Source organism: Dipodomys spectabilis, unplaced genomic scaffold, assembly GCF_019054845.1.
Source record: "Dipodomys spectabilis isolate Male_0828 unplaced genomic scaffold, ASM1905484v1 ptg000073l, whole genome shotgun sequence".
Classification (NCBI taxonomy): Eukaryota; Metazoa; Chordata; class Mammalia; order Rodentia; family Heteromyidae; genus Dipodomys; species Dipodomys spectabilis.
In genome coordinates this window covers 3,388,958-3,414,052 of record NW_024870750.1, presented here as the reverse complement: position 1 = coordinate 3,414,052, position 25,095 = coordinate 3,388,958, and the positions used below count along the sequence as shown (strand labels likewise).

At 40.2% G+C, this 25,095-nt stretch overlaps 1 protein-coding gene across 1 annotated transcript; it reads right to left on the bottom strand.

Moving 5' to 3' along the window:
- Positions 1-537: 537 nt before the first annotated feature.
- Actr10 (actin related protein 10) lies at positions 538-25,095 on the bottom strand. The gene is made up of 13 exons (XM_042682587.1): positions 24,918-25,095; positions 21,746-21,818; positions 19,773-19,855; positions 18,504-18,612; positions 15,713-15,820; positions 14,242-14,309; positions 13,926-14,005; positions 11,561-11,596; positions 8,888-8,967; positions 8,735-8,808; positions 6,102-6,183; positions 3,599-3,800; positions 538-951 (listed from the first exon to the last, which is right to left on the bottom strand). The coding sequence occupies exons 1-13, from the start codon at positions 24,992-24,994 to the stop codon at positions 770-772; spliced, it is 1,254 nt and encodes a 417-aa protein (XP_042538521.1). The 5' UTR covers positions 24,995-25,095; the 3' UTR covers positions 538-769.

Below are 25,095 nucleotides of genomic sequence, written 5' to 3'. Positions count from 1 at the left end.
GAAGGTCCCATGGGCTAATGTCCATGAGCTGCTGTACAGTGAATGAATCAGAAAAACGAGATGAAGTCAGAGAAACAGGAAGAAGTGGGCACATCCTGTGAGACATATCTGACCTCCAGTCCTGAGGCTGGTACTCAGGGGCCAGGCTCTGTCCCTGAGCTTTGTTACTCAAGGCCACATCCAGCTCTGTGTAAATGAAGTAATTGCTGAAAATAATAAAATTAATGGAATCCCAGAGCTCAGGACAGATTATATGAGTTGTACAAAAACATTGTTACTATTTTAACAACCAGACAATGCAATAATAAACTTTCCACAGGGCTGGGAAGGTGGCTCAGTGGTAGAGCGCTTGCCTTGCATGCCTGAGGCCCTGGGTTCGATTCCTCAGCACCACATAAGCAAAAAGAAAAAAGCTGGAAGTGGCGCTGTGACTCAAGTGATAGAGCTCTAGCCTTGAGCTGAAGAGCTGAGGGACAGCGCCCAGGCCCAGAGTTCAGGCCCCACAACCGGACCCCCAAAAAAAAAAACTTTCCACAATTAAACTGCATAAGTAATTTTATTGATATAAATACAAGTCTCATGATCACCAGCTACCATTTTATCACGCTACACAAAGAGAAATAAAGTTAATTAAATATTAAATGCAAATACAGAAGTACTTTCACATTACCAAGGTCACCCATAGTAAAGCTGCCTACATACTTTGTACACTTTGCTTGTAATTGAGTAAATGTGTGAAATAAAGCACAGGTGAATCTTAACGAAACATTTATTTCTCAGTGGAAAACGCTCTCTTCATCAAAGGTGGCTGAGCTTTGCCAACGTCAAACATCATTTCCAAAGGAGGGTTGTTGAGAGAACACCAGTCTGGTATGCGGCCAGTCTGATTATAATATTCCTTTGAAACAGAACGGCTCCCAAGTATGTCCTGCAATGCTCCAAAAATAGCTCCTGTGTGTGAAAAATATTTTTGTAGTTAAGATGAAAAAATTTTAATCAAAAAACTTTGTATATACATATATCTGAAAAGAATGGACTGCTAGAACTCAGTAATGAACCGTTACAATTAATTAACTCTGAATTAATTCCAGTGAAGATAGAATTCTGGATAACAGAGTAAACCATTCAGTTTAAAGGGCTTTTAGTCACCCATTCTTTTTTGCTTTAAAAAGGGCTTGCTCTGTGTTAGTAAACGTGTTTTCCAGCTTGGAAAAAAAAAAAGGGGCTTTTAGTTGATCTAGTGAACATGGTACCAAGTGTTACTGTGGGTAACAGTACAGTACAGTGGGTGTATTTTCAACTTCTCCAAAGACAACCAGATTTCTTTGCCACAGTTCCAGGTTCCATGTCAAGAAATGTGCAGAACCCAATTCTACATTGAAGACCATAAGAACATGCACGAGGGCTGGGAGTGTGGCTTAGTAGTGGAGTGCTTGCCTCGCATGCATGAAGCCCTGGGTTCTATTCTTCAGTACCATGTACACAGAAAAAGCCAGAAGCAGCACTGTGGCTCAAATGGTAGAGTGCTATCCTTGAGCAAAAGAGGCTCAGGGACAGTGCCCAGGCCCTGAGTTCAAGCCCCAGGACTGGCAAAAGAAAAAAAAAAAAAGAAAAAGAAGAACATGCATGAGAATCATAAAGATAATTTATGACGGCTACTAGTGGCTTACGCCTATAATCCTAGCTACTCAGGAGGCTGAGATCTGAGCACCATGGAAGCTAGTTCGGGCAGAAAAGTCTCTGAAACTTTTATCTCCTATTAACTACTCACAAACTGGTAATGGTGCTGGGGTTCAAAGTGGTAACGCATAGCCTTGCCAGGCTGAGTTCAAGCCCCACAACTGACAAAAATAAAAAGAAGATAATTTACTTACTAGTAGTAATTCATTTCTCGTAGATCAAAAGTTCATAAAGCTTCAAAAAATGACACTAAAGCTGGGTGCTGGTGGCTCATGCCTTTAATCCTAGCTACTCAAGAGGCTAAGATCTGAGCATTGTGGTTCAAGGCAGCCTAGGCAAGAAATCCCATGAGATTCTAATCTCCAATTAATCACCAGAAAACTAGAAGTGCTGCTATTGCTCAAAGTGTTAAAGGGCTAGCCTTGAGCAGATGAGCTCAGGGACAGCATCCAGGTTCTGAGTTCAGGCAAGCCCCATGACTGGCAAAAAACAAAACAAAACAAAAAAACCAGAACACTACATTTAGTTTAAAAATCCTCATATTTTGTTTTTCTTCCTTAATGTATTGGTCCTACTTAGTAATGTATAACAGAATGTATACAAGTATACAAAGTCATGGCTGTTGTTTTTTGTTTTTTTTAAAAGTAGTTACTTTCTGGGCCATTTGCTTAGATTGTAAAACCATCATTTCTTACAACACTCAATAAACTCAGTCACAAAGTAATTATAAAGAGACCAATTTTCATGAGACTCAATATTAAAATAAGTGTTCTAAGCCAGGTACCAGTGGCCCATGCCTATAACCCTAGCTACTCTGGAGGCTGAGATCTAAGGATTGTGGTTTGAAGCCAACCCTGGAAGGAAAGTCCGTGAGACTTTTACCTCCACTAACTCACTCAGAAAAAGCCATAATGGCGCTGTGGCTCAAATGGTAGAGGCTTACAAAGAGTGCCCAGGCAACAATAAATAAAGTAAAATAAAATAAACATTCTTAAAACTGTATTTTCAAAATAATGTGCCCATTTCTTCTGGCATTTGTATTGTTAAGTAAACTTCATCCAATGAAGTTACCCTTCAAAACAGTGTTAACTTTATCCTAACAATGGTCCCCCTCTTTAGAACACTTTATTCAATGTTCAAAGAAAATTAATAGGTTTTTGTTACTTATTTTTTGTTTTTTTATTTTTTGAAACAGTCACCCTACATAGTCCAAGCTGGCCTTGAACACATGATCTTCCGCCTCAACCTCCTGGGTGCTGGGATTCTTTGTGGGCACTATCATGCATTGCTTACAATTCTATTTTTCTTCTTTTTCTTTTTGTTCGTTGTGGGGCTTCAACTCAGGGCCTGGGTGCTACCCTGAACTTTTCTGCTCAAGGCTAGTGCTCTACCATTTTGAGCCACAGCTCTACTTCCATTTTTTTTTGGTGCTCAATTGGAGATAAGAATCTCATGGACTTTCCTGCCTGGGCTGGCTTTGAACCATGATCCTCAAATTCCAGCCTCCTCAGTAGCTAGGATTACAGGTGCAAGCCACCAGTGCCCAGCTACAGTTGTATTTAAGTGGACAATTTTGAACAGTAAATTTTTTTTTCTTTTTTTTTTGTCAGTCATGGGGCTTGAACTCTGGGCCTGGGCGCTGTCCCTCAGCTCTTCAGCTCAAGGCGAGCGCTCTACCACTTGAGGTACAGCGCCACTTCCGGTTTTCTGGTGGTTTATTGGAGATAGGAGTCTCACGGTCTCTCCTGCCCGGGCTGGCTTTGAACCGCGATCCTCAGATCTCAGCCTTGAGTAGCTAGGATTACAGGCGTGAGCCACCAGCGCCCGGCTGAACAGTAAATTTTAATACATCCATTAGTAATACCATTCAATAACTAATTACTATATAATTATTATATTTAAAATACTAAGTTCTTACCTCCCAACCAGGCCACGCAATTAGCTTTCGCAGGTGGTGTATGAATTCGGAATGTCTTGGTTCCAAGTGTCTTTTTGTATTTTGGTTTTTCTATCAAATACCTTATTTCTGCAAGCAACCTGTGCAGAAATCCTGGCAACATGGATGTGCCACCTATGATTACCAAATTCTCAGCTAGTTGTTTCCTGGTGTCTATTGGGCACTGTTATTAAAAAAAGAAGTAAAAGAAAAGTTTATTTTAAGTTGGACTATGAGATAAATACTGTTTGATTAGATTTAAGAAAGTACACAGAAGCATGTACTACAGACTAAATAGGTCATTATTTGTGTTACAAAACACATGAAAAGTTTCTTTCATGTAGCAAATATAATACCTTGACAATACTGTTACTTCCATAAATATACATAACACTTAAAAGATTTTAAAATAACTTTATTTTAAATTAGTTTAACATCAAATAATAGAGATATTTTTAAATTCTGCAGACCACATGTCAGACAGTAAATTTGAATGTTCCTATTTTTCAAGCAGAACGCTTAAGCTGGGCAAAAAGCATGAGAAAAAAAAGTCTTTAGTAAGGAAAGCATGTAATACTTAATTTCTAACGTGTTATTATCATTTTATTACACACACAGCTAGGTGCTGAGTGAGAAGATAATACTCTAGGAGCTAGCTGGGAGGGTCAATCAGGTGAGTACAGCTACTCATATAGCCTGGAAGAGTCCTCCCCTATGGGATGGTTAGGGAGGAAGGGGGCACCTGCCAAGCAATGAGACCAACCAAATGACGCTGGCGATCAATGGGGAGACAGGCAGCCAGAATACACTCACATTCTAGAACACTCTTAGAGAAAGCATGTGTCCACACTGGCTGTCTCTAAAATTTAGGGAAGGTTAAGGCCCATCACCAAGGGCTGTCCGATAGGCTCACGGTACTGTCTACAGCAATACTATTTTAGATGGAACTCTATGATGATGATTTAGTCATTGAACAAAGACCCCAATACCATATGCCCTAGGCTATTTAAAAACCAGTATTCTGGGCTAGGAAGGTGGCTCAGTGGTAGAGCGCTTGCCTTGCATGCCTGAGGCCCTGGGTTCAATTCCTCAGCACCACATAAGCAAAAAGAAAAATACTGGAAGTGGTGCTGTGGCTCAAGTGGTAGAGCGCTAGCCTTGAGCTGAAGCGCTGAGGGATAGTGCCCAGGCCCAGAGTTCAGGCCCCACTACCGGACCAAAAAAAAATAAATAAATAAATAAATAAACCAGTATTCTGGGCTGGGAAGTTGGCTCAGTGGTAGAGTGCTTGCCTCGCATGCATGAGGCCCTGGGTTCGATTCCTCAGCACCACATAAGAAGAAAAAGCCAGAATTGGTACTGTTGCTCAAGTGGTAAGGTGCTAGCCTTGAGCTGAAGAGCTGAGGGACAGCACCCAGGCCCAGAGTTCAAGCCCCATGACCGACAAAAAACAACAACAAAAACAAAAAACAAAAAAACAGTATTTCCCAAAACCTGAATTTGAAGAAACCACAAGCCACACCACAGAAAATTAAATACAGTACTACTGTTCTGAATGGATTTCATTTGTCCATGGTATTCATAATGTTTGCTTTTTATTTATTTATTTTTGTTGGTTGTGAGGCTTAAACTCAGGGCCTAGCCATTGTCCCTGAGCTTCTCTGTTCAAGGCTGGCACTCTTACCACTTTGAGCCACAGCACAACTTATGGTTTTCTGGGGGTTAATTGGAGATAAGAGTCTCACAGACTTTTCTGCCTAGGCTGGCTTTGAACCATGACCAGAGCTCCTGAGTAGCTCCCAGGCCCTAAGTTCAGCCGCTTGAGTAGCTAGAATTACAGGCATAAGCCACTGGCACCCAGGTGGTTTGAACTATTGTAAGTTTCATATCTCAGTGCCAAAATAAAACTCATCAACTGCCATTTTTCTTTTTCTTTATTTTATTTTTTTTTTTGGGGGGGGTCTGGTCATGGGGCCTGAACTCTGAGCCTGGGTGCTGTCCCTCAGCTCTTCAGCTCAAGGCTAGCGCTCTACCACTTGAGCCACAGCGCCACTTCGGGCTTTTTTCTTTTTGCTTATGTGATGCTGAGGAATCGAACCCAGGGCCTCATGCATGCAAGGCAAGCGCTCTACCACTGAGCCACCTTCCCAGTCCCTTTCCCCATTTTTTTTTTTTAGTTTTTTTTTTGTTCTTTGAGAAAGAGTCTTGCTATGTACATGTCCCAGTCTGGTCTGAAAATCAGAGGTTTCCTGTTTAACCTTCTAAATGCTAGAATCATAGGTATGCAAAATTAACTATAAAATTTAATAAACCAAAATGAGTAAAACATCAAAAAAGGAACAGTGACATGAGAGATGAAAACAAGAAAAAAAACTACCTACACTTCTTTGTTCTTACAAATAATATGACAAGGAAAATAGAGAAAATAACATTTAAATTTTCTTTAAAGAACTTTTGGGATAACAAGAAACTTTTCTACAAATACCTGTAGAAGGGAATCCAATATTAAAGTGGCAACTGATTTCTCTTCATTATCTTGTTCAAAAAGAATTTCCACAACTGAATCTCTGATGAGATTAAAGAGAGAGCACTTGATTGGCATTACATGATACAGAATAATTTGTAGTCATACTGTCAGTATTATAAAGTATTAGTGCTACGTTACTACAGTGTGTTTCCGTATACATGCATGTCTGGATGTGATAGTACTGTAGTTTGAACTAGGCTTCACTCGAGCGATGTCTCCAGCTCACTACATAATGCTTATCACAACATGAGCTGTTCGCGTTCATAAGTGGGGTAGTCAGGAGTACCTGCCTCCCACAGATTGAGGTGAGGATTCAACGAGTTAGTAGTATAACATCTGGTACACAAAGTAGCATTCCCGATGTATTAGCTACTACTACTACTACTACCATTATTATTATTGGTCATAGCGCTTGAACTCTGGGCCTGGGCACTGTCCCTCAGCTCTTCAGCTCAAGGCAAGTGCTCTACCACTTGAGCCACAGTGCCACTTCTGTTTTCTGGTGGTTAACTGGAGATAAGAGTCTCACAGACTTTCCTGCTTGGGCTGGCTTTGACCTGTGATCCTCAAATCTCAGCCTTCTAAGTAGTTAGGATTACAGAAGTGAGTCACTGGCGCCAGGCCTACTATTATTTTTATGTAGAGATTTACATATATTTTGTGTCCAATTTTATCACTCCACATCCAATAACAAAAACAGTATTTGGTAAAACTAAGACAGAACAAGCAAACAAGACAGTGATATAGGGGTTTAAAAACAATAAAAATCCTTCTATAGTTCTGTTTTTAAAAAGAATAAATAGGGCTGGGAAGGTGGCTCAGTGGTAGAGTGCTTGCCTTGCATGCATGAGGCCCTGGGTTTGATTCCTCAACACAACATAAGCAGAAAAAGCCAGCAGTGGCACTGTGGCTCAAGTGGTAGAAAGCTAGCGCTGAGCTGAGGAACTGAGGGACAGTGCCCAGGCCCAGAGTTCAGGCCCCATGACCAAGAAAAAAAATGAAATAAATAAAAAGAAATAAAAAGAAGCCGGGCACTGGTGGCTCACACCTGTAATCCTAGCTACTTAGGAGGCTGAGATCTGAGGATCGAGGTTCAAAGCCAGCCCGGGCAGGAAAGTCCGTGAGACTCTTATCTCCAATAAACCACTAGAAAACCGGAAGTGGTGATGTAGCTCAAGCGGTAGAGTGCTGGCCTTGCACTGAAGAGCGCAGGGACTGCGCCCAAGCCCAGAGTTCAAGCCCCGAGACCAACAACAACAACAAAAAAAATTTTTTTTAAATAAATAAAAAGAATAAATAACAAAGATGGCTAGTTGACTACTAAGATATTCATTTTCTTGTTTTCAAATTAAGAAAACTCTGAGCCAGGTACTAGTGGCTCATGCCTGCAATACTAGCTACTCAGGAGGTTGAGATCGAGAATCATGGTGTGAAGCCAGCCCAGGAATAAAAGGCTGTGAGACTGTTACCTTTAATTAACCACAAGAAAATCGGAAGGCTAACAACTGTTAGCCTTGAGCATTAAAGCTTAGGGAGAACCCCCAGGCCCTAATTTCAAGTCCCAGAAATGGCACACACACATAAAAAATTAGGAGAACTATTAAAAAAAAAAATTAAGAAAACTATTTTGCTGGCTTCCCAGAACATTGAGATCTGTGGATCAAGGTTTGAAGCCAGCAACAGCAGGAAAGTCTGGAACTCCATCTTCAACTAATCCACAAATGGCAAACTAGAGGCATGGCTCAGCTGAAGAATGCCAGCCTTGCGCAGAAAAGCCTAGTAAAATTTTGAGGCTCTGAGTTCAAGCCCCAGCACCAGCACACACAGCACATATACACACAGATCTAAAGAGATGCTTAATATGTTACATATTTTTCTACTTCCTGGTCTTTTACAAAGGAAACTGTCATAAAGGTAAGTTAGAAACAAAAATTATATTGTTACCAATATAATTATAAATCTTTAAGGACAAGTTATGTTGTTTTGTAAGCTCTACATTATCAGAAAGAATAACCTAGTGAATAATAAAAAGTGAATAATCAACGATCCTGGAAATTGAGTATATTTGAAATAATATAATCTTTTTATCAAAACAAAGTTGTAAGGCACAAACCAGAAAATTACATCCTGCATTGGTGGTATAGTGGTGAGCATAGAAAATTACATCCTATGAATGGAACAGCCTCCACCAGTTTTTGCAAATAAAGCTTTATTGGAACATAGCCATGTTCATTCCTTTAGATACTATATATAGATAGTTTTGGGCTCTGACTCTAGAGATGAATAACTGCAGAGACAATATGAGCCCACTACTGGGTCTTGTACAGAAAATTTATTCCTATCTGGTTTAAAGCATCTTACTTCCTGGTCTGCTTGAAAAAATTGTTTTGTTAAGCTCATTTAGAACTACTCTGATGAACAGAGAAAAAAACCTTTTAAAAAGCTGAATGAATTTTTGATGAAAATAAGAAAGTGTAATGAAAAACACTGATATTAAGTTGCTAGTATTGAAGTAAAGGCTTATACAAATATTCTGAAAAGCCAAGAATATATTTTAGTTCACTTTTTCCTCATAAAAATTAAGGTCTAACCTGATTGATCCAAGGATATGTAAAATCTTCTCTCCATCTAATGGATAATCAACATTTGGGGGTGGTGTGGGACGCTGAAATGAAAATACCATGAGTGTTAAGTCTATAACATTGTAAACTCTGAAAAAGGCATGCTTATGTGTTCTAACTTACCTCATTATTTCCATCAATGTTAAATTTTGCTGCTTGTATTTCTAATCCACGCTTCAGATCACTTACAAAGCAAGTACGCACTTAAAAGAGAGAAAAGAAACCCCATTATGGTTTGACATTAATTGAACAGTAAGCCTACATTTGGCTACAATTCTACTCAGTGGACATGTTACTTAAGTGCTCACCTTCTCTAAAAATGTTTACAAAAATCCCCCTTGAGGAAACTATTATATTGGTAGGTAACTTTCATATAAGAAGTAGAGCAAAAAAGTAAATTAGCGGGGCTAGCAATGTGGCTTAGTGATACAGTGTTTGCCTAGCATGCATGAAGCCCTGGGTTTGATTCCTCAGTACCACATAAATAGAAAAAACCAGAAATGGTGCTGTGGCTCAAGTGGTAGAGTGCTAGCATTGAGCAGAGAGAGGCCCAGAGACAGCCCAAGTCCTGAGTTTGAGCCCCAGGACTGGAAAAAAAAAATAGCATCACAAAATGGAGTGCTTCTAATTCAATATCAAGGGTTTTTTGTTTGTTTTAAAAACTAGATTTCTCTCTCTCCTCTAATTCTTTTTGAAAAATCTTGATTGGTAGTTAGGTACTGGTGGCTCATGCCTATACCCTTGCTATTCAGGAGGCTGAGGTATGGAGGAGTGAAGTTTGAGATTAGACCAGACAGAAAAGTTCATGGGACTCCATCTCCAAATAAACAGCAAAAAAGTAAGGCTGGAGCTCAAGTGATAGAGTGTCTGCCTAGCAAGTGTGAGGACCTGAGATCAAACCTTCAAACTGCCAAAAAATAAAAATAAGAAAGCTTTTTTGTTTGTATTTTAAAAGAAGCAAGCTGGGTGCCAGTGACTCATGCCTATAAATCCTAGCTACTCAGGAGGCTGAGACCCGAGGACAGAGGTTTGAAACCAGCCCAGGCAAAAAAGTTTGAAACCAGCCCAGGCAAAAAAGTCTTGAGATCCTTATCTCCAATTAACTACCAAAAAAGCTTAAAGGGGAACTGTGGCTCACGTGATTGCTTGCTAACCTTGAGCAAAAAAGCTCAGGCACAGCGCCAGGCTCTGAGTTCAAGTCCCCGAACTGGCACTCCCCCAAAAAAATTTGATAAAGACAAAAATTGATACTGAATGCAAATTTATATAACTTGGCTGATTTGTATAGCATTAGTCATCTATGTATTATGAAATAATTTTACAGAACTCCGTGTGTGTGCTGAAGCCTTTGACTCTACTATTTGAGCCTCACATCCAGACCAGTATTTTGGGGGGTTACTTGGAGATAGATTCTTGAGGATTCTTCTGGCTTTGAAACAGGGTTCTCCAGATCTCATCCTCATGAGTAATTGAGAGGATTATAGACGTGAACCACTAGTGTTTGGCTTAGCTCCTTTTTGAAAATACACACATGGCATGAAACTTTCTTATTATGAAGTAATGAGACTTCAATTAATATATTCCCTCCTTTTAGATGAGGTAAGTACTTTCAATTTTAATAAATAGGCCAAATTGTTTTCCAGAAAGGTTTTCAATTCTCATTTGACATAATAAGACTTCATTTTCCCACAATCTCACCAATACTGAATATCTATCTTTCAAATTTTTGCTAATGTAGTATTTTGCTGAAAAATGGGAAAATAAACACTCTGCATGGTCAATTACTGATATTTCAGAAAGCATGAGACTGGAAAAGAGGAAGAAAAACTATTCCCTTTACTTGCCATATTTCCACTATTTAAGCTTGGCAATAAGCAGAGCAAATGGCTAATATTTAATAGCAATTGAAAATGTTTTAGATAATTATAACATACATGTAAGCAATATAAGAGCAATAAAGAACAGTTACTACTTGAATACAGCTCCACTTCCACTTTTTTGGTGGTTGATTGGAGCTTCTTAAGTAGCTAGGAATACAAGCATGAGCTTCTGGCCACCATGACTGCATATTTTTTCCACATAATTGAGAAGTTGCTTCAATAGCATATCATGAATAATTCCAATGCACTGTAGCTCCAGTCTATAATCCTACTCAGGAGGCTGAGGTCTGAGAATAGTGGTTCCAAGCCAGCCTGGGCAGGAAAGTTTGCAAGACTCTTATCTCCAATTAACCACCAGAAAACCAGAAGTAGAGCTGTGGCTCAAAATGGCAGTGTGCTAGCCTTGTGCAAAAGAGCTCAGGGATAGCTCCCAGGCCCTGAGTTCAAGCCCCAGGGCAAAGTGGGAAAAAAAATTAATAAATAGCCGGGCGCTGGTGGCTCACGCCTGTAATCCTAGCTACTCAGGAGGCTGAGATCTGAGGATCGCGGTTCAAAGCCAGCCCGGGCAGGAGAGACCGTGAGACTCTTATCTCCAATAAACCACCAGAAAACCGGAAGTGGCGCTGTAGCTCAAGTGGTAGAGCGCTCGCCTTGAGCTGAAGAGCTGAGGGACAGCGCCCAGGCCCAGAGTTCAAGCCCCACGACCGACAAAAAAAAAAAAAAAATTAATAAATAATGATAAAATTCCAGTGCTTTATATGTCTAAAGAAAAATCAGAACTTTAATTTTATTTTTCTATCATCTATGAATTAAACATTTTTAGGTTATAAGTACATTTTCTGTGTATTTAAAAAACATAAAAAACAGATAATATTTGAACTACCACTATAGAATGAAATTTAGTGAACTTCATTACCTTTAATATCCTCTAAGATGCCTTCTGGAACTGAACCTAAAACAAAAATTTTATTAAGAATTAAAGAACTGTCATAAGTAAAGATATACTCATTATTTTCATTGTTTTATTTCAGCAAAACACTAAAAAAGTTCTACTAAAAATTTTTAAAAGTCTAATACAAAAGAAGAACCTAGGAGTACATTAAGTGCTATAGCTGTACATACTCATGACCTTTGTAACACTAAAATCTCTAAAATGTAAGAGAAGGCTGGGGATATATATAAGTAATAGAGACAACCCTAGCAAAAAGTAAACAAAAATTATTAATTTTTAGGAGGTTGCTGAGATTTGAACTCAGGGCTTTGTAGTTGCCAGGCAGGCATCTTACCACCTTAATTCCATTCCTTTTGCTTTTATTCAAGTCTGGCCTGGGCCTGCTAGGACCTTGATCTTTTTTTTTTTTTTTTTTGTCGGTCGTGGGGCTTGAACTCTGGGCCAGGGTGCTTTCCCTGCACTCTTCAGCTCAAGGCGGGTGCTCCACCACTTGAGCCACAGCACCACTTCTTGGTTTTTAGAGGTTTATTGGAGATAAGAGTTTCCTGCCTGGGCTGGCTTTGAACCATGATCCTCAGATCTCAGCCTCCAGAATAGTTAGGATTACAGGCATGAGCCACCGGTGTTCAGCCTCGATATTTATGCTTCCTAAGTAGCTGATATGTCAGACACATATCACTGCACCAGCTTTATTTTTTTATTGGTTAAGATGGGCTCTCATTCAGTTAATAAATAACTGAAAAGATGAATGTGAAAATATGACTCAGTAGTAGAGATATAGCCTTGTGCAAAAAAGCCAGGTAAGAGAGCAAGGCCCTGAATTCAAGCCCAAGTACAGAAGACTATAAAATAAAATGGTAGCTGAAATAAAACTGAAGAGAATCAGTTCAGAGAGCAGGATCCTGTAATAAGGCAAGGAAGAAATAATAGGGGATTAGATTAAAACAATGTCTTTGTTTCTAGCCCAATGGTATGGAAGATAAAAAAAGAGGTGAGATGAGAAAGATTTCTGAGAGGAATTCAAAGTACATGCTAACTCCTACTTTTCTAAATGAAAGATAAGGAAGAAAATAGTATCATTATCTAATAATTAGTAACCAAATTAAGAAGAGGGGAGAGAGCATTTGTTCACTTTTCTGGAGTGTTAACTTTGAGGTCCAGGTGACATGCATGATTTCTATCTCAAATTAGGAATACCAAGTTCAGAAAAAAGATCAGGCTCGGTGATACAGTGGAGAATCAATAGCATGAACATGTAGCTGACATCAAGGGAGTTTAAGATCACCTTTAAAAAGCCAGTAGGGAGGCTGGGAAGGTGGCTCAGTGGTAGAGTGCTTGCTTTGCATGCATGGGGCCCTGGGTTTGATTCCTCAGTACCACATAAGCAGAAAAAATATGGAAGTGGCGCTGTGGCTCAAGTGGTGGAATACTAACCTTGAGCTGAGGAGCTGAGGGACAGTGCCCAGGCCCAGAGTTCAGGCCCCACGACCATCAACAACAGCAACAAAAAAACCAAACCAGAGCAAAAAAAAAAAAGCCAGTAGGGGCTGGGAATGTGTCTTAATGGTAGAGTGCTTGCCTACCATGCCTGAAGCCCTGGGTTCAATTCCCTAGTACAATATACACAGAAAAAGCAGAAAGTGGTATTGTGGCTCAAGTGGTGGAGTGCTAGCTTTGAACAAAAGAAGCTCAGGGACAGTGCCCAGGCCCTGAGTTCAAGCCACAGGACTGGCCAAAAAAAAACACAAAAAACAAAAAACCAGTAGGGCCAAGTGCTGGTGCTCATGCTATAATCCTACCTACTCAGGACGTTGAGATCTGAGGATCACTGTTCAAAGCCAGCCCAAGCAAGAAAATCTAAGACTCTTCTCTCCATTTAACTACCAGAAAAAGCTGGAAGTAGAGCTGTGGCTTCAGTGATAGAGCACACTGGAACCAGCACAAAAACAAAAACAAAAACAAAAAGCCATTAGGAAAAGAAGGAACAAAGCCAGATCCCTAGAACATGGAATAGAAAACAAGAGCAGAAGAAATCCAGGGGGAATGTTCAGAAACAACAGAACACCAAAATAGAAGAGAGTTCTGAAAGCAAAGGAGAAAGAATTTCAAATGTAAGATAACCCAACACATTTACCATTTTGGAAAGAATGACTGATGGACAAAACCTGAATTTGGTGATTTGATAGCTCCATGATGACCTTATAAGTGGAGCAAGATCATCAAAGTTATGAAGGAAAAATGAGAATAACAATGTAATAGACCAAATACTAAAATACAAGTTAAGACGTGAAAACATTTTAAGCTCTTAAACAGCTAAAAGTGAATTTACCCATGACAGAAGGAAGGCTCTGTTCTTTAGCAGCACCCGTGTCAACAGTGCATTGTTCCAACAGTTGAGTTTCCAACTCCCTGAAATGTGAAAATGTTACTGAAATTAAAGTACTGCAAAATGGTATCCTTTTCTTAATATTTTCGTTATGTATGATGCATTAAATAACATTATTGTGAAAGAACAAATACACTCAAAACTAGTAAGAAGAATGGGATGCATGACAAGTCTTCTACTAATCACCAGTCAGCAAACAGATTCGCATCTGCTTTTGTGGCACTGGTGAGGAGAATGAGCTGGAATCCAGGACACTTACTTGTGAAGAGCTTTTCCTCCTAGGGGCAGTGCTCCCCAACAGTTCAGTACTGGAATTCCTTCATATATCCATGGAGGAGTCAAGGACGTCACTATTTCAGATCAAATATGGTTGCCTGGGCGCTGTCCCTCAGCTCTTCAGCTCCAGGCTAGCACTCTACCACTTGAGCCATAGCACCACTTCTGGCTTTTTTTTTTTTTCTGCTTATGTGGTGATGTGGTGCAGAGGAATCGAACCCAGGATCTCATGCACGTAAGGCAAGTGCTCTACCACTGAGCCACCTTCCCAGCCCTGAATTCTTATTTTTTATGTTTAAGTTACAGAAGAAACAAAGGGCAAGTGTTGTTCATATTCTTTACCAAAGGAAATAATCTCTCTCACACACATATACTCACGTTCATGCACATGCATGCATGTATGCTCTCTCTTACTCTCTTTCTTCATTAATTAGGACTAGGGATCTAATAAAATAAGCTACTAGTGATATGGGTGTTTGAAGTTTGAATACTTAAAACTGAAATATGCTAAAACCCACACATCAAATTTAGAAGACATTAATTAAAAAGATGGGTATTGATTGAGATGCATTTTATTCATAAACTGCTTTGTTGAATGGCAACTCCTTGTAAATATAACTTTTTAAAAAAAAGATGTGCTCTTACTGTGCATCTGACTAGAAAAAGAGCTCATAAACCTAATATATACTGTCTTTGTGACTATCTGGACACAAAGGAAAAAGAGAATTCACTTGGTCTTTTTCTTTTTTGCTCTGTGCCAGTCCTAGGAATTGAACTCAGGACACTGTCCCTGAGCCTTTTTTCTGGTCCTGGGGCTTGAACTCTGGGCCTGGCCATTGTCCCTGAGATTCCTTTGCTCAAGGTGAATGCTCTACCACTTGAGCCACAGCTCCACTTCTGGCTCTTTGGTAGTTTTATTGGACATAAGAATCTTATAGACTTTCCTGCCTGGGCTGGCTTTGAACTGCGATCCTCAGATCTCAGCCTCCTGAGCAGCTAGGACTTCAGCTGTTAGCCACCGCATAGGTGGTATTTGCTTTTCTATGGTGCACCTTTATTTCAGCTGCTTTAAGGCTATGTTAATAATCCTGACATTTAAAACCTTTTTCTTGGTTGAACTTTTTCATTTCAGTTTTTCCAATTACTCCTGTATTAACTTTTCTTAGAACTGAACTATTCTGATCAACTTGACACATCCTAATTAGCTCAGGTGCCTCCTGAATTCTGAACATACTTACTAGGTCATTGCTAGAATATATCTTAAGATAAATAACAATGATAATCTCTGCACTGAAGTAAATACAAGTCTTGTACAACTATGAATGTTATCATGTGATCATTTATATGATCATAAAAACTCACAATAGTTCAATCCAATAAATATTATTTGTAGTAAATCTGCTAATTTTTCTTAGAGTAAAATAAACTATTTGGCTAGTTGACAAGAAAGATACAGGTAACACGAGGCTTTCCCTATATCCGCAATCCAGGACCATGGCTGAGTTGATGCCAAGTGTCAGAAGAGCCATCAGATGACTGGGAGCAAGCAAAACCGACGGAACCTAGAACACAGTGACAGAAGCACAATGAGTGCGTGCCACTTATCTGAAGGTGGTTGCCCTGACTCAAATACATTTGAAAAAATTCATAGGCAGCATTAAGTTCAGAATTAGTTCACTTATTTATATGAATTTATTCAATACTTAAGATATTATATAACACATATAAGGCTAAGTTTAAACTAAGTCATTTCATTCCAAAATGAGAATCTGGAGGCACTTTTTATCAGTGTTTGTTTTTTCCCTTTTGGAACAGAAAACTGAAAAGAACTGAGATCCAGAAACGTAAATTTAGAGAAATGACATTGCAAAAAAAAAATGTTTTATAGGCCATGGGGCTTGAACTCAGGGCCTGGATGCTGTTCCTGAGCTCTTTTGTTCAAGGCCAGTGCTCTACCACTTTGAGCCACAGTTCCACTTCGAGTTTCTTGGTGGTCAATTGGAGAGAAGAGTCTCATGGACTTTTCTGCCTGGGGTGGCTTTGAACTGAAATTCTCAGATCTCAGTCTCCTGAGTAGCTAAGTTTTCAGGTGTGAGCCACCAGTGTCAGGCTGAAAAAAATATTCATGATTGCCTTTATTTGCAAAGTTTGTAATGCAAACTGTATTTTAAAACACCATAGTATAGCTATTTAAAGAACAGAACTATGAAAATTTGTATTATGTGAAACTATTTTCAGTGACAATTTGCTAGATCTGTGACACTTCAAATGTCAGAGATCCAAACAGAATATTAAAGTTTATCAAAATCAAATGGCTAACAAGGAGCCACACTTTTCCAAAGGAGATATACCAGGTAAAGTAGTCACATAGGACATAAAGACATGAGCAGGACAGACAATCTCCTTCAATCAGATCAGAGATGACATGTTTCCCACCCTTGCCCACTGGGTACTGGGGATTGAACCGCATGCCTTATACATACTAAGCAAGCACTCACTCTTCCTTGCCCTAATCCCCCACCCCCACTACTGAGAGATGGACTCAGGGCCTTGTGCTTGCTAGACAGGAGCTTAAACCACTCTACTAGCCATTTTTATTGTTTATTCTTGAGATAGTCTACATTTATGCTCAGGCTGGCCTAGGCTATGTCTGGTCTGGACAGTAATCATCCTATTTGTGCTTTCTTGCATAGCTGGGATGACAGGCTCTTATCACTGGCTATAAACTGTGATCCTCAGATTTCAGCCTCCCAAACAGCTAAGATTATAGACCTGGCTCAATCTTATTCTTGATCTTTAAAATAGCTTGACTCCTACAGACTGAAATATACAAGTAATATTACTAATATCAAGAGGTAAGTCTCATTCCTGAGAATACTCACTCTGAGAGACAGTGTTTAAATACTCCATTTAGGCATGGGGCTAGTGGCTCACACCTGTAATCCTAACTATTCAGGAGGCTGATATTCAAATAATCATGATTGGCAGAAAAGTCATGAAATTCCATTTCCAAAATAACCAGTAAAAAGCCAGGCTGGAGTTGTGACTCAAGTGATAGTACACCAGCTAAGCAAGCATAACCTGAGTAAGAGACAGACCCCTTGTTCAAATTTGTAAAGAGGAGGAAGGTGGGGGGAAAGAGATAACTCCATTTAAAAGAAATTTAAAAATCGTGCACTTGTGGCTCACACTTGTAATCTGGCTACTTAGGAGGTTGAGATCTGAGGATCACAGTTCAAAGTCAGCCTGGGCAAGAAAGTTGGTGAGCCCCATCTCCAAAACATACCCCCAGAAGTGGAGCTGTGGCTCAAGTGGTAGAATGCTAGCCTTGAGTGCAAAAGCTTAGGGACTACGCCCAGGCCCTGAGTTTGAGCCCCCAAATGGGCACAAAAAGAAACAAAGAAACGCAAAATGTAAAATGCATGTCTGTCAAAACAGACAGTATAATTAAAACACAGAAACTACTCCTAGACTTAGAAGTATGCCATAAATTCTACTCCACTGAATATATCTTTTAATTATTTAAAGAAAAATTCCCAAACTAAAAAACTTGATATAAGTAACTCAGGCCAACCACCACCAGTGAGTGACTCACATCTGTAATCCAATCCTAGCTTGTCAGAAGGCTGAAATCTGAAGATCCAGATTGAAAGCCAATATAGGCAGACAAATAAGAGACTCTTAACTTCAATTATCAAAAAGCTGAAAGTGAATGTGGAGCTTTGAATGAAAAAGCTAAGCAAGAGTATGAGGTCCTGAGTTCAAGCCCCACTTCCCACACACATACACATAAAAAAGTTATGCGTGATGAGGGGAAGATTCCCCTAAAACCTAATCTATAAGACTTTTAGTGCTTAATACTCTATTGACTTTTTTTTTCAGTGCTGAGGATTGAATCAGGAATTTACACATGCTAGCAAGCACTCTACCACCGAGCTGTAATCACAACTTTCTCTCCAATTAGAAACAATTGATTAATTTGATTTACAAATATGTACCTCAGAGCCAGGTGCTGGTGGCTCACACCTGTAATCCTAGGTACTCAGGAGACTGAGATCTGAGGATTGAGGTTCAAAGCCAGCCTGAGCAGGAAAGTCTATGAGACTCTTATCTCCAATAAACAACCAGAAAACCGAAGTAACGCTGTGGCTCAAGTGGCAGAGCGCTTGCCTTGAGCTGAGGGACAGTTCCTAGGCCCAGAGTTCAAGCCCCACAACCAACAAAAATGAATAAATAAATAGGTACCTCAAAATATTTGAAAAGAACACGAGTGAGTGTCTCTCTGAAGTGGGAAGGACATAGTACCGACTCAATCACTACGACTCGGCGGTCTCTGGGATTCACTAACAGATGCCTGAAAAACAGTAATTTTATTTTTTAAGAGTAAAAATTACAGTTTGTACCTATTTTGGTAAGTAATCCAATTTAAGAAAAAAAAAGATTATACTAACTTAGCCTAAGATGCTTTATGACATAGATATTTCTATCTTAGTACCTCAGAAAAATTACATTTCTCAGTTCTTACAATGTGCCACAGTACTATGCCAAGAACTTTATTCAGACACATTATGTCAGACAAGAAAATGGCAGCCTATTATGATCATTAATGATAGCTATTAAAAAGATGATTTTACTTTTGAGGTTTTTATACAAGTAATATACATTCACCAAACTCCCAATGTTAAAGACCTTAACTTGGAAAGCACTAAGAGCTAATACTTCTACTGCCCAGAAATGACTGATTGCAGTTTGTGTACTTTTTTATTCTTGTTGATGTGCATGCACATTTTGAACATTTCATTCTGTATCAGCTGTTTCTCAATATTCCCTTTTCAATTGTCAATAGACTGATCTACTACATCCAAACATGGAATCTTCCCTCCTCATTTTTTTTCTTTTTGGTGCTGAAGACTGAACCCCTGGCTTTGTACATGCTAGGCAAGTGCTCTAACATAGAGCTAAACATTCTGGCTTCCACAGCTCCTTTTTAATGATTGCATGATATTATACTCAAATAGTGATTTTTATCACTATTTTCTTATGCTTGCCTATTTTCCAGTTTTCAAATCTATTTTTTTTTTTTTTTTTTTTTTGTCGGCTGTGGGGCTTGAACTCTGGGCCTGGGCACTGTCCCTCAGCTCTTCAGCTCAAGGCGAGCGCTCTACCACTTGAGCTACAGCTCCACTTCCAGTTTTCTGGTGGTTTATTGGAGATAGGAGTCTCACGGTCTCTCCTGCCCGGGCTGGCTTTGAACCGCGATTCTCAGATCTCAGCCTCCTGAGTAGCTAGGATTACAGGTGTGAGCCACCAGCACCCGGCTTCAAATCTATTTTTTTGTTTTTTTGATCGGTTATGGGGCTTGAGTTCTGGGCTTAGTCAATGTCACTGAGCTCTTCAACATTTTTTCCCTCTCCTCAGATGTAACATAATAGCCAAAATCACTATAAGTGGCATAAGAAAAAGCTAACTGCAAAATCTAGAAAGAGAACCCAGCTAAACATAATTGCATCTTACCTGAAGTAGAGTAGGTGGATGAATTCCTTTAGGTAGGAATATAATTCTTCTGTATTAATATTATATTGGACAACTTTGATAGGCTGTAAAAATTAAAATTATGTTTAATAATTATATTAATATCAAATTAAAATTAAATATGCTCTTTTATGTCATAAATGTATTTTCTCATACTAAATGAAAGGCAGTCTGTATTAAGGACAGATGTAAAAATTAAATATAGACTTATCTCTTAAATTATGAATCTTTAAGACCTGGCAATCTCTAAAAACATGGAAGTATTTTGGCTGGTGGTAATATGAATCTGTAAATAAGTACAGAGCTGTGTTTATAGATATTATTCATTTTGGTATAATTGATGATAAAAAGTCAGCACTAATTTAAAAGCATCAAATACTCTAGACTTGTTTCAGTACCTACTCATCACTCCCTAAGCACTGATACCTTCATTTTTGCCACAATACCACCTTCAATTACTTGGAAAAATGTGTATCTTACTGTAAAGCTGTAAGCTCGAAGGGTAGGTTGTTCACTAAGGTGTGGTAAAGTTGAGAACACTATTAGCACTAACGCAGCATGTACAAACACTACAGAACTGTGCAACATTAGCACTCCATCACAAGGGCTTCACTCAGTCTCAGAAGCTAAGCTTCAAGTTCTCTCATGTATCAATAGCAAACCTCTCTTAATGTACTCTTTGAAAGGAAAGACCATCAGTAAGGCTCATGTGTTGACTTTATGTGTCTTAAGGAGGGTTCTAAACTACATATAAATGAATAGAGGTAATCTTCATATATGTTTGACTTTTCAAAATAGTAAAAGCTCAGGACATTAAGAGGCTGTTGATGAAAACGTAAAGGTAGAGTTCAGTCAGTCTATTGAGGGACATAGTAATGACAACTTTTATAAAGCCAAGTGACATAAAAAATAAACAGGAACTTCCATCACACTCTGAATACTGCACTACACACATCTCCTTTATTTCTAGTTTGTTTAATATGTTGCAGATGGTTTTTTTTTTTTTTTGGGTCCGGTCGTGGGGCATGAACTCTGGGCCTGGGTGCTGTCCCTCAGCTCTTCAGCTCAAGGCTAGCGTTCTACCACTTGAGCCACAGCACCGCTTCCGGCTTTTTTCTTTTTGCTTATGTGGTGCTGAGGAATCGAACCCAGGGTCTCAGGCATGCAAGGCAAGCGCTCTACCACTGAGGTACCTTCCCAGCCCCCTGTTGCAGATACTTTTGAAAATAATAAAATATTTCCCTAATCAAGCGCAATTCAAACAATTTCTAGTATGTTCTACTGACAATTATAACTTGATGTACTGGCTCTACAATATGTATTTACTTTTTTTCTTGTGTCAGTACTGGTACTTGAACTCAGGGCTTGGATACTTTCCTTTAGCTTTTCACTCAAGGCCAACACTCTGCCACTTGAGCTACAGCTCCACTTCTGGCATTTAGGAGGTTCACAGGAGATAAAGAGTCTCACAGCCTTTCCTGCTTGGGTTGGCTTCTAACCTCGGATCCTCAGATCTCAGCCTCTTGATTAGCTAGGATTACAGGTGTGAACCACTGGCACCTGGTTTAGTACTATGGGTTTGAACTCAGGCCCTCATGCTTCCTAGGCTATCAGGATACCACTGAGATATGATTCCAGCCCTGTTTTTCACTTGTTATTTTTAGGAGAGGGTCTCGCTTCCCTCGTGTAAGGGCCTGAGGCTTCAATGTCCCTCCAATAATGGCTGTTTAAAATTTGTTTAAGGGCTGGGAAAGTGGCTCAATGGTAGAGTGCTTGCTTTACATGCATGAGGCCCTGGGTTCGATTCCTCAGTACCACATATGCAGAATAAGCCAGAAATGGCGCTGTGGCTCAAGTGGTAGAGTGGTAGCCTTCAACTGAAGAGCTCAGGGACAGTGTCCAGGCCCTGAGTTCAGGCCCCACAACTGACAAAAAAAAAAAAGTTTAAAAAATACCTTAGGCATGCCAACTCTTTTTATCACACTAGGAATTATACATCTTGGGCCAGTTTCACCAGCAAATCCACACCTGCAAATAAGTAGAAAATTAAAAGTCAAAGTATAGCATTCTTTCTAAATATTTGACAGAGAAACAAGTTGTTCTGTATTTGTTTCAAAACAATAGAAACAAAAACATCTGAAAATAGTTCTATGCAAAGGTACCAAAAACTAAAAAACTAAAAAACAACAACAAAGCCCTAAGAAATAAGTAACATCTTAATAAGCTAGATATTAAAGAAAAAAATCAAATTATTTCAAATTTGTGACTCTGAAATAAGTCAGACTATCATTTAAGACAGGCTTTACTTTTCCTTAGGTTTTAATTTTAGATAAATTTTGGGTAATTTTAGATGAATTTCTGTAACCCTCTGTACCAAGTATGTGACTTCACCCATACACATCTGCACAAATGTGTTGGTACACGACTTAGTCATTAGACCTCCTAAGAGCGAACTTACATAAACCTAAACAGCACAGCCTGCTTCACTTAGTAGCTTATTGCTACTAAGCTACCAACCTTCACAGCATGTTACTATACTGAATACTACAGAAAACTGTAACACATGGTATCTGTGTACCTAAATATATAAAGGAAACATGGTTGTATATTTGTAACTGAATCATTCCTACTTAGCCATACCTACTTAGTCATACACCAAATACTAACATATAGTCAATGCCAGACCACTTGAATTATAATTCAAGTTAGTAACTCAATTCTAGTCATTCTAATATTAATAGCCTCCAAATTACCTTTCAGTCTATTTTCTAGCTTATGCATATTTGACCATTAAAAAACACCTTCTATACGCTGAACTCAAATGCTTACATTAGGTCTATTAATATGAGTGTGTATTAATATGATCATACTAATAGCAATTGCTGTTATTTTCAAAACCACAATATTTTAATCCAATTTTGGCCATTTTTTGTTTCATGTTAGAAAAAAACTGCTAGTTATATTTCTAAAAATGATTACAATGTTAGTCTTTTTCTTTTCTTTTTTCTTTTGTCAGTCATGGGCCTGAACTCTGGGTCTGGGCGCTCACCACTTGAGCTACAGCACCACTTCCAACTTTTTCTGCTTATGTGGTGCTGAGGAATTGAACCCAGGGCTTCATGCATGCAAGGCAAGCACTCTACCACTAAGCCACCTTCCCAGCCCCTTTTCTTTGTCCAAGATCAGACCTCATGGCTAGTGTACTACCAACTGAGCCATGCCTTCAACCCCTTCGTTTAGTCTTTTTCTTTTATGGGTAATGGGGCTTGAATTCAGGGCCTGGGTGCAGTACCTGAGCTCTTTTGCTCACAGCTAGTGCTCTACCACTTTTAAGACACGGAGCCACTTCTGGTATTCTGGTGGTTAAGGAGATGAGTCTAACAGCCTTTCCTCCTTGGGCTGGCTTCTAACTTCATATCCTCACATCTCAGCCTCCTGAGAAGCTAAACTACAGGTGTGAGCCACCAGTGCCTGGCACATAGTTTAATATTAATGTCATCTCCTCTGTTCAGTTTGTGGTTCTGTTCTTCTCCTATGCCCAAATATATTCTCTTTGCCTTTTGCTATTTCCATCTCCATGTTTATTTGCACTTGAGCTTTTTTTTTGCCAGTCCTTGGGCTTGAACTCAGGATCTGTGCACTGTCCCTGAGTCTCTGTGGTCAAGGCTAGCGCTCTACCACTTGAGCCACAGCACCACTCCCAGCCTTTTCTGCTTATGTGCTGCTGAGGAATAGAACCTAGGGCCTCATGCATGCAAGGTAAACGCTTTACCACTGAGCCACTTCACAGCCCCCTGCTGTGTTGTTAATCATCATATTCTGATGGAATAAATTTTGCTTATTTTTTTCAATGTACAGGCAAAATAGCTATCTGTATAGAGTAGTAGTCTTAAGGTATTTGAGGTTTTTTTAAAAAATTAAGACACATAAGAAAATATGAATTAATGAAGGCTTGTCTTAAATAGGAGGGCATACGGAGGAAAATTTTTGTTTAGTGGAGCCAGTGACTCATGCCTGTAATCCTAGGTTTTCAGAGGCTGAAATCTGAGGATCATGGTTTGGTTGCAAGCCAGCTGGGACAGGAGAGTCCTTGAGACTCTATAATCTCCAACTACCTAAAAAGTCAGAAATGGAGCTGTGGCTCAAGTGGTAGAGTGCTAGTCTTGAGCAAAAAAAAGAGTTCAAGGATAAGCATGTAAACCTTGTGTTCAAGTCACAAGACACACACACACACACACACACACACACACACACACACACAACACACACTGTGTTTAACCCAATTATATAGGTTTGTTTTTTTTTAAGTTGATACTGGAGTTTAGAACTCAAGGCTTTGCAACTTACTATGTAGGTGCTCTACCACTGAGCCATGTCTCTAGCCCCAATTCTGTAGTTTAGTACCACATTTTAAGCAGTTCGTTCTTTTGACCACTTATTCAATAGTTGTCTAGTGTTTTCAATATGTAAAGGTTTTCTCAAATATTTATTTTATCTCGCATACGTGTAAGAAGTAATGCTGCCTGTTGCTTCATTCCCTTGAGCCCAGTAACAAAGACGGCGGTCCAAAGACCCCAAGGTTTAAGTCTGCCAATCCCTGGAAACTGTAGGTATGCTTTAATTTAGGTTTTTTTTACATTTGTGGCTTCCAAAGATCTCTGCCATCCAAAAACGCTGAGAAACACTACTCCTGTGTTTACCAGTTGCTCGTTCCAAGTGTACGATGTAACCCGAGTTTAAGGACGCCAGACCAGAGTCGAAAGCGCTAGGGTTTCCTCCCGGTGCTGCCGGTCTCTCTAACCCGACTTCCAAGACCAGGAGCCGCGCCTCCGCCCTACACGCGCTTTACACACTGCAGCTAGGGTCCTGCCCCGCGGGAGCGGGGTCGGGGTGGCCGCGGTCCCCCCGGGGCTGGGTTCGGGGAAGGCCCCGAGGCGGCGGCGGAGGCAAGCCTTCGGGAGCTTCCGGGGCCTCTCCGGGCAGCCAGACCCCGCACCGCACCACCGGACGCTGCGGATGCGCTGGGGGTGGGGGGTGTCGAGAGGAGAGGCCCCCGCCGCCGAGCCCGCCGAGGAGCAGGGCCCGGGCCCGGCCGGCCGCGCTCTCCGGGGGCCCGCGGCCACTCACTTGGTGAAGGCCTCTCCGAGGTCGATCACGACGGCCGTCTTCTCGCCACCGCTCCCCAGGCCCTCGTAGAGCGGCATCGCGGTCGGAGAGACGAGGGCACGGCGGGAGGGAGGTCGCGGGACCACAACCCCGGGGCCTCCGGTTCCCGGGATGGAGGCGGGCTGGGGGCGGGGCCGGG

Excerpts from the sequence above, each read along its gene's own strand:
- Actr10 (XM_042682587.1), bottom strand. The coding sequence starts at position 24,994 with ATGCCGCTCTACGAGGGCCTGGGGAGCGGTGGCGAGAAGACGGCCGTC. Across the intron at positions 19,856-21,745 it reads AAAGAGTTGGCATGCCTAAG|CCTATCAAAGTTGTCCAATA; the intron begins GTATTTTTTAAA and ends TAATTTTTACAG. Across the intron at positions 15,821-18,503 it reads TTCTTTTCAAATATTTTGAG|GTTCCGTCGGTTTTGCTTGC; the intron begins GTACCTATTTAT and ends ACTGTGTTCTAG.